At 41.8% G+C, this 15,863-nt stretch overlaps 1 protein-coding gene across 2 annotated transcripts in view; it reads right to left on the bottom strand.

Annotated features, from left to right (window-relative positions):
* Nucleotides 1-706: 706 nt before the first annotated feature.
* The window catches only part of wdr18 (WD repeat domain 18), a 34,305-nt gene continuing 19,148 nt past the window's right edge, over nt 707-15,863 (bottom strand). The window contains exons 8-10 of one of the 2 annotated variants that reach the window (XM_042416293.1): nt 2,845-3,008; nt 2,451-2,519; nt 707-895 (exon numbers count right to left, since the gene is read on the bottom strand). In XM_042416293.1, coding sequence (XP_042272227.1) covers nt 767-895; nt 2,451-2,519; nt 2,845-3,008 — 362 coding nt within the window. In that variant the 3' untranslated portion in view covers nt 707-766. Of the gene's footprint in view, nt 896-2,450; nt 2,520-2,844; nt 3,009-4,637; nt 5,094-15,863 lie in introns of those variants that run through there. The other variant, XM_042416294.1, reaches the window with a different exon arrangement.

The following is a 15,863-nucleotide window of genomic DNA, read 5'->3' as shown; positions in this document are numbered from 1 at the left end:
ACACAAACATACACACACACTAACGTATACACACACACACACACTAACACACACACACACTAACATACACACACACTAACGTATACACTCACACACACTAACACACACACACACACTAACACACACACACTAACATACACACACACACTAACACACAAACATACACACACACGCACTAACACACACACACTAACACACACACACACACACACACACACTAACAAACACACAGAAGTTCTACAAAAACAACTTTTATTTTTAACAACATGAATACATCACTGTGTGTGTGTGTGTGTGTGTGTGTGTGTGTGTGTATGTTAGTGTGTGTGTGTGTGTGTGTGTTTATGTGGGTTTAGTTAACAGCTGGGTGTGTGTGTGTGTGTGTGTTTATGTGGGTTTAGTTAACAGCTGGTGTGTGTGTGTGTGTGTGTGTGTGTGTGTGTGTGTGTGTTAGTGTGTGTGTGTGTGTGTGTGTGTGTGTTAGTGTGTGTGTGTGTGTTAGTGTGTGTGTTAGTGTGTGTGTGTGTGACTGTGTGTTTCTGTGTGTGTGTGTGTGTGTATGTTAGTGTGTGTGTGTGTGTGTGTGTGTGTGTGTGTATGTTAGTGTGTGTGTGTGTTTATGTGGGTTTAGTTAACAGCTGTGTGTGTGTGTGTGTGTGTGTGTTAGTGTGTGTGTGTGTGTGTGTGTGTGTGTGTGTTAGTGTGTGTGTGTGTGTGTGTGTGTGTGTGTGTGTGTGTTAGTGTGTGTGTGTGTGTGTGTGTGTGTTTATGTGGGTTTAGTTAACAGCTGGGTGGAGAAGTCATAAAGATCTTTGTTGACTTTCTTCAGAGTTTGAACTTCTTCTTCCAGCTCTGCGACTCGGACCTTCGTGTTCTCACCGTCTCCAAACACAGACTGAGGACACAAAACAAACAATAATCAATAACTGAAACAATCAATCAGATTCTAATTTCTGTCCTCTGACTTCAGGATGAGTTTGATTATTAACGATCAATAAATGTTTGGTTGAAGTGAATCTGAGCTGATTTATTTCTGTGGAGACTCTTCAGTCTGAACCTGCAGAACCTTCTGACAGCCGATGAGTCAGTGAAGAACCTTTTAGAACCAGCAGACGTCAGAACACATCGTACGGCTTCAATGATCCAACAAATATTTACATCATGACATTTACATCATGACACATGTGACACGCGTGTTGTTTACAGCTCCGTGCTTCTGATATTTATGTATCCGTCTCATAAAGACATGAAATAATTCAAACGATGAGACTCGAGTCCTGACGTCGTTCTCACTTCAGGCTCTATCTGACATTTTTTATTTTATGTCTGACATTTAGTTTCAGTGTTTACAGTCTGTGACCTTTGACCTCTGACCTCTGACTAACATCCACAAAAAACTGTTTTGTAACCACAAACTGAGAAAACTGTCAGAAGTTTCACTAGAACTGTTCCTCTATAGTAGTATTTCCATGTGATGCTACTTTCTACATTTCAGAGGGAAATATTGTACTTTCTACTCCACTACATTTATTTGACAGCTTTAGTTACTTTTCAGATGAAGATTTGACACAATGGATAATATAACAAGCTTTTAAAATACAACACATTGTTAAAGATGAAACCAGTGGTTTCCAACCTTTTTGGCTTTTGACGTCTTACAAAAAGCAGTGTGTAGTCGGGGTCACGTTTCACATGTCTATGAGTTGTTAACAGCTCCACCAAATAGTGATTTTTCCCTCTAAACTTCTCACATGCTTTCATTTCAATAAATGTTCAAATGATCCAATATTTCAGCAAAAATCAAAGATTAGAGAAAAAGTCCAAAAACTGAAAACAGATTTGTGTATCAGAACTTTGTTTTTTCTTCTTTCCTCTCCCATTAATCATCTCACCACCCCTCACATTTATCTGCTGACCCTTTGGAGGGGCCCGACCCCTAGGTTGGGAACCACTGGACTAAACTAGCTAACTGTATATAAAGTAGTGTAAACTAGCTCCACCTCCAGCAGCTACAACAGTAACATGCTGCTCTAACACTGATGCTTCACTATTAATAATCTAATGATGTCATATATAATAATATATCAGTCAGAGGAACCAAACCACTACTTTTACTGCAATACTTTAACTACATCAAGCTCATAATACTTATGTACTTTTACTGCAATACTTTAACTACATCAAGCTCATAATACTTATGTACTTTTACTGCAATACTTTAACTACATCAAGCTCATAATACTTATGTACTTTTACTGCAGTACTTTAACTACATCAAGCTCATAATACTTATGTACTTTTACTGTAGTAGTATTTTTACATGGCTGTATTGGTACTTTTACTGCAGTAAAGGATGTGAGTACTTCTTCCACCTCTGGACATCGCTGAGCTGTCAGTCACATGACTAATTTAAAGCAGGTTGCATTGTGGGATTGTTCGCCTCCTCTCACCTTGTCAGTCACAGCGTTCATCAAAGAGTTCAGCCTATCAGCTTTCTGCAGGTACGTCTCCTCTTCCTCCTAAAAAAAAACACCAAAATAAAACCTCAAAAACATTCACAGGAAATGAGATCTACAGTCTGAGACTTCAAAATAAAAGAATTAAAAGTTATTCTAATTAAAAAGAAAAAATAAAATACTTCCAGTTTAAAAATATAAAAACGTCTTTCAGTCTCGTTGAGAAACGCTGAGTTGACTCCGCCCACACCTCTTAAACAGGAACAAAGAATGGGGGCGGAGCTTTTACTTTTTATCCAGGTGAATGAGGAACAGGTAGGGGGCGGGGCTTCGGGGGGTGCAGAGCGTAGCATGTGTCTGAGGGGCGTGGCCTCACCAACTGACTCACCTGTGTGTAAAGTCCGAGGCGGACACACACCTCTCCTGATTCGCCGCCGTCGCCCTCAGAGGCGTGCAGGTGACGGCTGAAGCGCGGCAGAGGGATGGCGGGCCGACTGTCCGGCAGGAACATGTTGGCCGGAGCCGCCATGATGACGGCGTTCGTCACCGGACCTGGAAACACAATCAGGAAGTGATGTCAGAGGGTTACAGGTATCAGGACTGTGGTTTTACGGTTACCATGGAGACAGAAAGTCTCAGGTGTCTGATAACAGTTGTCCGTCGTGAATGAGGGCGTTTAGTGGTTAAGAATGTCATTTAATCTGAACGCGTGACGCAGGATCATGTGACCGACTGACTGTAACTCTTCTTCACTGCCTGCAGCTGCACATGAACAGACCAATGAGACGTCAGCTGACCTGTGACATCAGCGCTGGATGAGGATGAGGACGAGCTGAGCTTCGGCCTGAAGGCAGCGAGCAGATCAAAGAGAATTAGAATTTCTTCAATTTATAACCTCAAATAACCTGAAACGGCTGCAGAGAGACGAGTCTCCACACGAACCACTGACACACAAACACACACAGTTATACTGTAGATATATATATATATATATATGATTACATTATATATACTATTATATTAACATATATACAGTATATATATATATATATATATGATTATATTATCTATACTATTATATTAACACATATACAGTATATATATACATATATATGATTATATTATCTATACTATTATATTAACATATATATATATATATATATATATATAATTATATTATATATACTATTATATTAACACATATACAGTATATATATACATATATATGATTATATTATCTATACTATTATATTAACATGGTTTCACAACATGTTCAGCAGACGTGTTTGAGTTGTTGTGAAAGTTCTTCAGTCTTAAAACACGAGTGTGAACATTTCTCGCTGTAATCAGAAGAAATGTATCATTTCATACGAAGCTGAAACACATGATGCTGTAAAAGAAACGTAACGTTAGCATGACGCTAACAGATCAGAGAACATAAACACATTCTCCTGTTTTCTATTCAAATGATTTTTATCTGTCGTTCAAACAGAAGCGACATTTTGTTCCAAAACGAGAACAGCGTTGTGTTTACTTCTCAGGTTCTCTGAGGTTCTCCTTCATCAGGGTGTGATGGTTCCAGCTGAGGATGAGGAGGAAGCCAAAGGATCATCCTCTCTGCCTGTAACCATGGTAACCAAGACGTCCGACTTGGCAGCCGCTGCTGAACGTTCATTAACGTTTCTTCTTCTTCTTCACAGTGATAAGAGGATCATCAGCCGACGGCACCTCTCAGCTCAACTCTTCCTCTTCTTCTTCTCTTTCTTCTTCTTCTTCTTCTTCTTCTTCTGCTGCTCGCTGCGCCGTCACCGACCAAACCTCCTAATTGAATGTTCTGGGGCTCAGCTTCTAAAAAACCTCTTAAGTTGTCAGTAGGGAAATAATTTACATGTTTTACTGAAAACTGAAGAGAGCAGAGAAGAAGAAGAAACCTGCCATGACTGACAGAGTCTTCATCACTTCATCAGTGTTTACTGCAGACCTGCACGTGACTGACAGAGTCTTCATCACTTCATCAGTGTTTACTGCAGACCTGCAGGAACCTCCGAGAACTTCAGTAACCAGACGTGTCTGATGTGAATCATTGCTGCTGCTCACACTATGAATTACATATATTACATGTTGTTTACATTATTTGTAATGAGGGCGTTTCATTTCCCAGAGCAGACTGAGTTATAGATTACACACACACACACACACACACACACACACACACACACCGTTCTCTCCTTCAGTATCTTGTGGGGACTTTTCTTGCTCTCCTCACTTCAGTGTCCCTCCTGAGAAACTAACCAGGTTATCTGTCGTGTGTACGTGTAACCATGGCAACTGGCAGAAGGTTAAACTAAAGTCACTGTTGGCTGTTGTGACTCTGCGCTGCTAAAGTTAAAATAATGAAAATGCCTCCGTCAGCAGTTCAGCGACAGGTCGTTGTCATGGAGTTTTCCATCTTTAGAGGTGTCAGATCGGGTCACATCGGGTCAAGCTTGGCTTTGAGGTCACATTGTGATTCTTCATCAGATATGAAGATATCTTCTCCTTGAGACTTCAGCTGTCGGTGTTTTGGGGAAGGCAGAAACCTCTCTGATAGAGGGTATATCAGCATCTCCATGGTTACCAAGGTCAGAGGAGGCTTCCCTAAACAACACAGATGGGTGGATGATACAGTCAGACGCTCAAACCAAAACTGCTGAAATTACACGCAACATGACTTAAAGTGTCCCGGGTAAAGTGCAGTCCCTCGTTTAGAAACCAATCAGACTCATTTTTCATATTGTAGGCTGATGAAGACGAGGACTCGGGCCTTCAGAGGACAGAACGGACAGAGACGGCGTCGCAGCAGAACACTCTGGTGTTTTACTGTCTTTGCTTCTCCACTTGGCCGACTGCTTCAATAAACATGTTCAGCATTAAGACATCAAAGTCTCGTGTGCGTCTTTCTCCACTGCTGACCAGCAGCCCTGAAGTTAGCAACAACCTGTCAGCTAACGTTAGCTCTGTTGAATCACAAGCGTTCATGGTTAGAACGCCTGTTTTGTCAGTCAGATGTATATCAGACCTGTGATCAGTCAGAAACACGAGGACTTTACAGTCAATATCATCTCACAAGCAAGCAGACGTATCTGAGAGCATGACGGGTGAAATAGAAATAAATGGGTGTTACTGATTTGGGACTGCTGTTGTTTTGGTGTTTAATATTTTCATTAAGGACCTTTATTGTCTCATTTCACAGTGAGACGTTGGGGGACTTCCTGAGCAGCTACCTGCGGTCCTTCAGACCGTCAGGACTGGAACCAGTGATTGAATGTGACACCTCGTTAACAGCTCTGTGTATTCAGTGAAATAAATACTGTAGTTTTTCACTTCACTTTCTGAATCGAATCTTAACGTCGTTAATTGACTGTAAAGTCAATGAAAGCGACGGCGAACCGCGTTTTGTCTACAGATTATTCAGTTCTTCCAAGTGGAAAAACCTCATTACTGTAATAACTCAAGTGTAGGAGCAGGAGGAAATAAGGTGACTGCAGTGATTTGAAGCTTCCTGCAGCAGCTTGAAGGTCCACAGTGAAGCCTGACTGACATTAAAAGCTACTGTAGGAATGAACCCGTTACAACGACGCCAGCACGACGTCCTGATTGGCTCGGCTGTGCCTGCTACACAAAGTACATACAGATTGGCAGGTCTGTCATTGAGTGATTGATCAACTGGTGATCCAGAACACACTGACTGCCGCTCACATTGTTTAACAGGAAGTTGAATATATATTGCAGCTGACAGGAAAACGATGTGAGCAGCTGCGACGAGTTTTTAAATTCCTCACAAACACGAGAAACACGACGTGTTGAGACGATCAATAAAAGCAGAGACACAACAGACACCTGAAGCTTTGATCTGCTCAGCCTGCACTTCACTCTCTCCAGAAAACAAGCTCCTGATTTCCAGAATGAAGCCGGAGACAGAGAGGCCGGCGTCTCTGCTCCGCCTTCCATCAGTAAATCAGCCGACGAGCCGACGAGGCGACGCTCCGCCAGACTCATTTCACACCAACGAAAGCTCCAAATCACACAGTGGAAACAACATGTAGGAGTTGATTTACTGCAGCTCAGAGAGCAACAACCTTAAATCCTCCGATAAAACACTGAAAATCCCTCCGCGAGACAAAGTGGCTTTACGCTTTTCCTCTTTTCTAGTTGAGGAGGTTTTCCTGCCTGTGGCGCAGAGCCTCGGCCCTGTTGTCACTCCAACTTCCTGTCTGGGGGATTCCTCAAATTAATTTCCGTCAGATTACCTCGAGGATCAATTTAAAGGCTGCGTTGAAGACAAACCACTCGGGGAAACAGGGAGATGTTTGCAGTAATGACTGAGGGACCAGCTTCACGCTTATTGATGAATCCTCTGGCAGATAATGACAACAGGAGGCTCATTTACATGCTGCAGGAAACACTTCAGATTATTATTAACCAGGCCCAACATGAAGAAGACTCCGCTCTGCTCAGGTGTGTCTTCCTCACCTGTTTACTTTAAATGATTTATGTTCAAAGCCTTCCTTCTTCTTCTCTCCACCGCTGAAACTGTTTTACTCTATTTTAACCCTTCACATCCTGCCGGAGACGATCTGATGCTGCTGCAGCTGCAAGTTTCACTACATGTAGAAAACATTTCCAGGAAAACGGTGCCACTAAACCGCTGCAGAAGAAGAAGACACAATGAGACAGTTGAAGCTCAAACGATGGAAAACAACGGTTTTGGTCTCTGTAGCTAATTTCCTCTTTCATGACAACTGTACGGCGGGAGAATTTTTTTATAACTCACCCGTTTAAATTTTATTAAGCCATAAAGTTCTGCATAATGAAGGACATGGCTGCTTTGAGTGACAGGTCCGCCAGCCAATAGGTGGCTTGTTTCAGCCGTTCGGCCCGCCTCTTTGCCCATTTTTGATTGGCTGGGAGTTAGACAGCGTCACGCACTGCCAAGATGGCGACGGCCGGAGCGGCTCGCTTTGAGCTTCAAAACCGCTCTTCAGAAACCAACGAGTGTCGTCACGGTAACTACGTCCATATTTTTATACAGTCTGTGGCAGTGACGTTTAAGTCACATGATTCATGTACGTCATCTTTTATTCACTAACGTGAACGTCAGATTTTTTCCATTTTTGATCCGGTTCAGTCGGCAAAATACTGAAGCTGAATGTTTTCTCTCCTTGTTTGTTCCTGTTTTCAGGTAGAAAACAACTGCTGTTGTCTGCAGGTCAGTGTGGCGGAGACAGATGTCTGCTAGTAAGTGTGCAACATGTTAATAACTGTGCAAAGACAACATTCACGTCAATAAGAGACGGTTCCAAGGGGAACTGGGAAGGTGGACAATCAATAATGTCACATTTTGATTCTCTGTGTGCAATAATCGAAGGCCACTAGACCTTTTGTATTGTGAGAAATGTGGAAAATGCTGAGACAGTTTTACTTCTAGCCGAGGTGCAACTGATACATGTTATGTATATGTATGAGGAGGAATCTAGAAAATAAGCTCCACATTAGGAGGGATTATGAGTTTTAAGTTTAATGCTAAGTTGTGGGTGACCTGAAGAAACATCAGTCTGTAACTGACCAACAGCCTGGCAGTCCACTGTTTATCATCAATAATCAGTCTATAAAGAGTTAATAAATGCTTTATAACACAATATAATGTAGTTCTTAAATATATTTTTATTTAACCTTTATTTTAGCGGGAAAACCTCACTGAGATTAAAATCTCTTCACAGACGTCTTGTCAGTCAATATAAAAGGTGTCAACAGGTAAACATAAGTGTTTATTCATGTATCAGGATGTTTTCACACCTAGAGTTAATTTGCTCTGGTCCCAATCTGTTGATGAGCTGGTTCAGTTTCTTTTCACACAGAGAAAAGTCCAAGCGAGCCAAAAAGCATCACAAGTCAGGTGAGAACGTTCACTCATTGGTCAGATGTGTCGGGGGCGGGAACAAGAACATAAACACAGGAAGAAGGTCCTGATGGAGGTCCACTGGCCAAATACAACATACCACACTGAACTGGTCCAGGTTGGTTGTTAGCAACCGTTAAATTCACTCATCCACATCCCAGCATGCAAAGCTCAGCGGGCTACTAGAGACGTTTCACTAAAACTTGCAGAGTTCGTCTAGTAGTTGGATCGGATCGAGGTCAATCACGTTCCCGCCCCAAACGAACTGCTCCGGAGTTCATTAGGGACCAGACCGAGACCAGGTCCTGTGAAGGTTCTCGGTCTGGTTGTTTATTACTGTGTTCACAGTTAATTTATAATTAATACTGAACATTAATAAACACTTAAAATGTCCAAACATCTGCTTATAGATACATTATAATGTGTTATAAACCGTTTATCATCTGTAAACTGATTATAGATGATAAATCGGGGACTTTAAGTGTCGCCGGTCTAAACAAACAATCAGCTGATTGTGTCACTTACAGAACAACGTGCCAGTTTCAGCTCAATAACTGCATCTGATCAATAACTGCAGCTGATCAATAAGTGTTTGGATCAGGCAGCTGCAGCTGTTATTACAAAGTGTCACATACACTTTCAATCAATATTTCACATTTTCTGCAGCTCGGATCATTTTCAGTTCATCAACATTCATTAGATTCACACTGAACGGTTTCTGATCACACAGCTCATCTTCATCACAGCTCCTCTTCATCACAGCTCCTCTTCGTCACAGCTCCTCTTCGTCACAGCTTCACTTATCTCAAGATGTTTGCACATGATTCAATAAAATGTTCTTGAACCTTAAACACACGACTACATGACCTCCCTGCTACTCTTTTCTATCGTCAGTGTATATAAATGTCTTATTACTGATATAAAGACAGTATTTACTGCTGATGTCGGGAGTCGAACCGTCGCCCTGCCGGTGCTGCTGCCTTGCTCAGAGGAAGAGATCACTGATCAACCTGCCGTCTTTGGATCTGTGTCTTTATTTTCCACTGAGCTGCTGTTTCTGTAACCGAGCAGCTGAATAAAACATTGAGCTGCAGAGACGCAGGGGAGACGGCGAGGAAAAGAAAACACACACACACAAAAAAAATGACCGCCAGGTGACCTCACAGGTAGAGAGAGAGAGAGAGAGAGAGAGAGAGAGAGAGAGAGAGAGAGAGGAAACTTTCACATTTAGAAATAAAATCTCTGCAGTTGATGTTTCTGAGCAAAACTGCTGAAGCTACGAAAGACAAATATGAGAACATCAGGAAAGCAGCAATCGCTTCAAATCATCAGAGATCAGAAGCACAAAATGAAAGTCGTCTCCTTCAGACTGAAGCTGCTGTTCAGAGCAGCGTCTCAATAAATCAGCGCAGGCGGGAGTCACTTACATAGGGAAACACGTCCGATAAGTAAATGTTAGAAAACAGCAGAGATGTTTGATTCTGACACAAGTTCATGTGTTTAAACTGTTGTTTGTCTCAAGTTAATAACTTAACGAGTCTTACACCTTCTTCACTTCAGGTCTAAAACTGAATTCACACCAAATCAGGCTTTGTGGCGAAAAGGTCAGTCCTTCCATTCATTTGAATAGTGGTACACGTGTAGCGACGCCGCCGCAGCGACGGAGGAACAGTTTTGGTCAGAAAACAGCAACTTTGTAATAACTTGAACAGTTTGGATTTTATAAGCCCTGAAAGTTGCAGTGCCACATCACCCTTACAATGTAAACCAATGGGGAGGCAATATATGGGCATGAACTTTGTGTCAAACAGAGGCTTCTGACGTCTAAACTATAAGTCTGACCACTTTCAAACCTGTATCAATGGATTCGCCACGAAATTTTCTACAAAACTATGATTTTTAATGTAAGATTTGGCCAAAGTCATGGGATTTATGAGGATATTTTGTAAGAAGCATACCCTAAAATCCTCCTCTCCAACTGCTCCTGGTGATGTCACTCCCTCAGTGCTGTGAAACATTCCGCAATACACACTCATTATAAAATCACAGGAGGAGCAAGAAAAGACTTTAAAACTCACACTCTAATATCACATAATAACATGTCTTTTATGAGGTTTCATCACATCAAGCGCAGAGTAAAGAACCAGCAGTGAGCTACCACACCTGCTTCTGGTTGAACCATCAGGTGACTCTTCAACATGTGGACAGGAGTCGAACCACCAACCCTGTGATTAATGGACGACCTGCTGCACCAAAAACACAAAACACTTTGAACCAATCAGAGGAAGGCTTCTGCTGATCAGGACCAAAATGTCGGACACATGGATCAATAAGCCCCGCCTCTAGTGTGAGGTCATCTGAAGTGAAGAGGAGGGAGGCGGAGCTTAACGTTGATGACACTACAGAGCGAACGGCTACATCCAGTTAATTACGGATTCAGCAGTGAGAGGCTTTGAGGTCAAACTGTCTCAGAGCCAAAAAGTCCGTCAGCAGCAGTCCGTCCCGCTGAAGTGTCCTCAAGCAGGACGGAGCTGCGACTCTGAGATATAAATATAAAGAGACATCAAAGAAACAAACACGCCCCTCCATTAAAATCACAGCGGGTCAATGAAACACCGCTCAGGTCACCATGACGACAGCTGATGAATAATTCAGAGAGAGTCAGAGACGAGCTGCTGAATGAGGACGGGTCAGTCCTCGCTTTGTGATGTCACTGACCCGAGATACTTCCTGTCCATTAGACCTAGACACTGTTATACTGGTTTACTTCTGAACTGGTTCATTACAATACTTATACTGGTTCAATAAGACATTAAACTGGTCCAACGTGACATTAAAGTGGTCCAACAAGACATTAAACTGGTCCAATAAGACATTAAACTGGTCCAACAAGACATTAAAATGGTCCAACAAGACATTAAACTGGTCCAACAAGACATTAAACTGGTCCAATAAGACATTAAACTGGTCCAACAAGACATTAAACTGGTCCAACAAGACATTAAACTGGTCCAACATGACATTAAACTAGTCCAACATGACATTTAAACTGGTTCAGTTAAACTGGTTCAACCCTGTTCAGCTTGGAAAGACTTTGTGCTTCTTGACAGTGAAGTTTGATTTCATTCAGTTCAGATTAGAGCTGAACTGAGTTAATAAACTGATTCTGAACTGACTAGAATTATTAAATCGGCATTTATGTGATAAATGAGAAAAACTAATTTTTAAAAGGAAAAACAATTCTCTGGTTTCAGCTTTTATGATGTGAATGTTATATTCTACAGTAAATTTAAAAAAATTAAATCAGGTTTTATTGTCACATACAATCATACACACAGTACAATGTATTGAAATTTGATCTCTGCATTGAGACCATCCCTAAGGAGCAGTGGGCAGCCATTGTGTGGCGGCTGGGGACCAACTAAGCCAGTGCCTTATTCAGCTGCACTGACAGAAGAATTAACCTAATATACATGTTTCTGATGGTGGAGGAAAATGGAGGAAACCCACTCAAGCACACAAACTGCACTCAGAAAGGTCCTGACCCAGCCGGGTTGCTGTGAGGCGACATTGCTAAACACTGAGTCACTGCGCTGCCACAGCAGCACTTTCTGACCCAAACAGCTGATCCGCAGCGTGAGACAGTATGCGGCATGTGTGGGAATACGGAAGTTCTACCGTTGAGAAAATGTAGTGCCAAAGAAAATAGCTGTCTGACGGCAAGATAAAGTGATGAAAATATTTTAAATATAGCGTACAATTTAACTGATAGTGATTTTTTTAGGTGGCTAAAATACATTTAGCTGCCGTCCCGTCCACTGACTGTAGATACCTACATCATATACCACTTCAAGAAATCCAAACTATCCCTTTAAATGGGTTCTAGGACATAAAAACATGGTGGGACCCCATTTTAAACTAGACCACAGTTATGCTACAAGACTCATTTATCACATGAAGTGTGGTGAATAAGTGCGTACGTTGGTTATTACTGTTTTGTATTTGTGTTCTTTTACACATATACACTTTGATACTTATTTTGGCTGCTTTATAGTGTTTTCACACAGTCTGAAATAAATTTATACTCAATGTGAATAATTATAAATATTTTATTGGTGACTCAGACTTTAACAGATGGACACAGAAATCAAACCGAGTCTGAAGAAAACAGAAACGCCTGTTGTGATGTTTTCAGAGAATTTGAAAGAATTTTAAAGATATATGGCTAACATTTGTCTTACATAATTCTTTATAGGCTGTTCAGGTTGGTTTTTAACACATCATTAAAAGCTTTTCACACTTTAACATGTACTCACTCTTGTAAATCATAAATCAAATCCTTCAGCGGTGAAAGTCTTCCCCTCTGGATAAAACCACGGTCAGTGATGGAGGACGGATGTTTGCACTGAGAAGTAAAGGTATATTTCTTGCTTGTTGTGGTAATAGAAACTGGCTAATTATCTCCCTCTCAATTACAAATATTGATTGGCTGCTTGGCTCAGGCTATTGGAATTACACTAATGGTTCAAATCTGGTCCAACATGGAGACATAAATCAGACTGAGTGTGTGTTGGAGGCTGAAGTCCTGCCAACACACTGCAGATACTCAGACAGAAAACACCCTCATCTGCAGTGACACACTGACTGTGTTTACACTGATCTGACTCACAGGGACTCACCTGAACAGTACACCTGGACGCACTGATCACCTGGAGAGAGCTATATGGACTCACCTTGAGCACTAAATGCCAAATGTTGAATCTGCGTTAGAGGAAAACATTTTTTAATGAAACCTGTTTTTACAGAAGAGTAGGGCTACACCTATCAGATCTACCAAATCAGTCTCAGTGCTGATACTGACATTATTAAGTGGATTTGCCAAAGTACAGAGTTTACATAGTTACATAGTCTTATATAAGGGAAATTCAGTACCAACAGAAACCTTAATTTCAGGTATCAGACTCGTTCTAGAGGTAGAGGGACTAGTTGCAGAGGTAGAGGGACTAGTTGCAGAGGTAGAAGTTCTGGTTCTAAAGGTAGAGGGGCTAGTTCTAGAGGTAGAAGGACTGGTTCTAGAGGTAGAGGGGCTAGTCGCAGAGGTAGATGGACTAGTTCTAGAGGTAGAGGAGCTAGTTCTAGAGGTAGAGGGGCTGGTTGCAGAGGTAGAGGGGCTAGTTCTAGAGGTAGAGGGACTAGTTCTAGAGGTAGAAGGACTGGTTCTAGAGGTAGAGGGACTAGTTCTAGGGGTGGAGGGGCTGGTTGCAGAGATAGAGGGGCTAGTTCTAGAGGTAGAGGAACTAGCTGCAGAGGTAGAGGGACTAGTTCTAGAGGTAGAGGGCCTGGTTGCAGAGGTAGAGGGGCTAGTTCTAGAGGTAGAAGGACTGGTTCTAGAGGTAGAGGAACTAGCTGGAGAGGTATAAGGACTGGTTCTAGAGGTAGAGGGGCTTGTTGCAGAGGTAGAGGGGCTAGTTCTAGAGGTAGAGGGACTGGTTCTCGAGGTAGAGGGGGTAGTTGCAGAGGTAGAGGGTCTTGTATTATGTTTAGGTGTCCTTGTGCCCTCGGTTCTGTCCTCTTTGATGCAGCGTGTTGTGTTCAGGTGTCTTAGTGTCCTTGGTTCTGTCCTGTTTAATGCAGCGTGTTGTGTTCAGGTGTCTTTGTGTCCACAGTGCTGTCTTGTTTAATACAGTGTGTTGTGTTCAGGTGCTGTTGGCCTCCATCTTCCACTCAGTGAGGTTAATGAGTCCTGAGATGAAGGTTGATCAGATGATGTCAGACCTGGTTGTAGAGTGAAAAGGTCTCGCTCTGACGCCTCCAGGAGAGCCGTTCTGCTGTCAGACGGATGTTTCTTAATAACGGTCGGGAAGATTTGACACATTGAGATTTGACAGCCTCGAGGAGACCGAAGCATTCAGCTCTGCAGCGCTGCAGAAAGACTATGGAACAGATTCATATCTTTCATTTCCTCTTCATTGTCATGAACTCTGACTGAACCTCACAGTTTAAAATCAGTACACAGCTGAAGTTACACATACAGAGACGACAAAACAACTCTGGCTGAAATCACTGATTATATTTAGTTAATGTACAAACTATATTATTGATTAAGTAATTACTAATATGAAAAGAGTCCAAGCTGTTTTTTCAGTCCAATCAACAGTCCAATAGCACAAAGATTTAGTTTATAATGAAACAGTAAAGAAGAAACTCTTCACAGTGGAGAAACTGCAGCAGAGGCAGTGTTTCCCACACAGGGAGGGTATCTGTCCTCATATAATAAAGCAAAATCAGATGCAAAGCAGAGATGTAAAGATTAATGGATACATATCAGAAAACTAAAAGTAAGATACAACTGCTGTGCATCGATTCGACCCAAATTCTGAGTGAAACTCATCAAAAATTCATATGGCTGTCAAACAGGGATCTTCTAAGTGTGTTCAATCTTCTCATCTTACTGTCAGCAAAATACAGAACTATTCTTTTAATTTATAACCAAGCAAAATATCAAATCCTACTGAGTCTGAGCTGAAACAATTATTCCATTGCAGCTGAATCTTGTGTTACAGATTTATCCTCATCATTTATGGATCGGGGGCAATTTATCTAGAGGTTTATTGAGGAGAGGAAGAGATAAACACCCATAATATCAACCGTTCTAACAGATTTTTCCTCTCTTATTCATTAGTCAGAAAATTAACTAAATGACCCTTGTGGTGAGATTGTTATTACTGTTTTAAATGTAACAAAAAAATCAAACCTGACTTCAAACCAGCACTGAAATTTCATCATATTTAGGTTTTTAGGTCCCTGGATAAAGAAGTTATTGTTCTGTGTTAAGAGGTTTAATCTTTAGATAATCAGGCTGATTTTAAAATAACAGACCTAAATAAATTCTCATTAATGTTTCCTCTGGAAGTTTCCCAAAATGCAGACTGGTGTCTGCAGCTGAATATTCTCTGCTGCGACGAATCGGTTTGAAATGCTGCTGTCATGGAGGATGAGGCTTTTTATTTTAACAAATCAGTCTCACTCATTCTGAGCAGCGTTGGCCGGCTGCAGGAAGAATGTCCGAAAACGTCACGAAGGCGGGGGATGACCAGGACTCCATCCGTCCAGCCAAAGAAGGGATTATCGCCTCCTGACAGTCCGTTTGAAGTGTGAACGCCTTCAGAGCGCCGCAGCACAGAGAGGATTTGGTTAATTACAAAGTGCCACTCATGATCACCGCAGGGCGTTTCTTCTTCATGTTCCTGTCAGCCGCCGCAGGATCACTTATTATGAATGAGAGTCAAAACTAAAAGCCAGCTGGGTCAGAGCTGCGACGCTTCATTAATAAACCAGCAGAGAGGAGGAATCATTTCAAATTCGGAGGTTAAATTCACCTTCACCTCCAAAAGAAACTCAGCCCAGTGAAACAGGCTCTGACCTGATCCAATCCAGTTTTAATCCGAGCAATTTTAAATCAATTCCAC

The sequence above is a fragment of the Thunnus maccoyii genome, chromosome 7 (assembly GCF_910596095.1).
Source record: "Thunnus maccoyii chromosome 7, fThuMac1.1, whole genome shotgun sequence".
NCBI classification, from domain to species: Eukaryota; Metazoa; Chordata; class Actinopteri; order Scombriformes; family Scombridae; genus Thunnus; species Thunnus maccoyii.
This window is presented reverse-complemented; position numbering and strand designations above follow the sequence as displayed.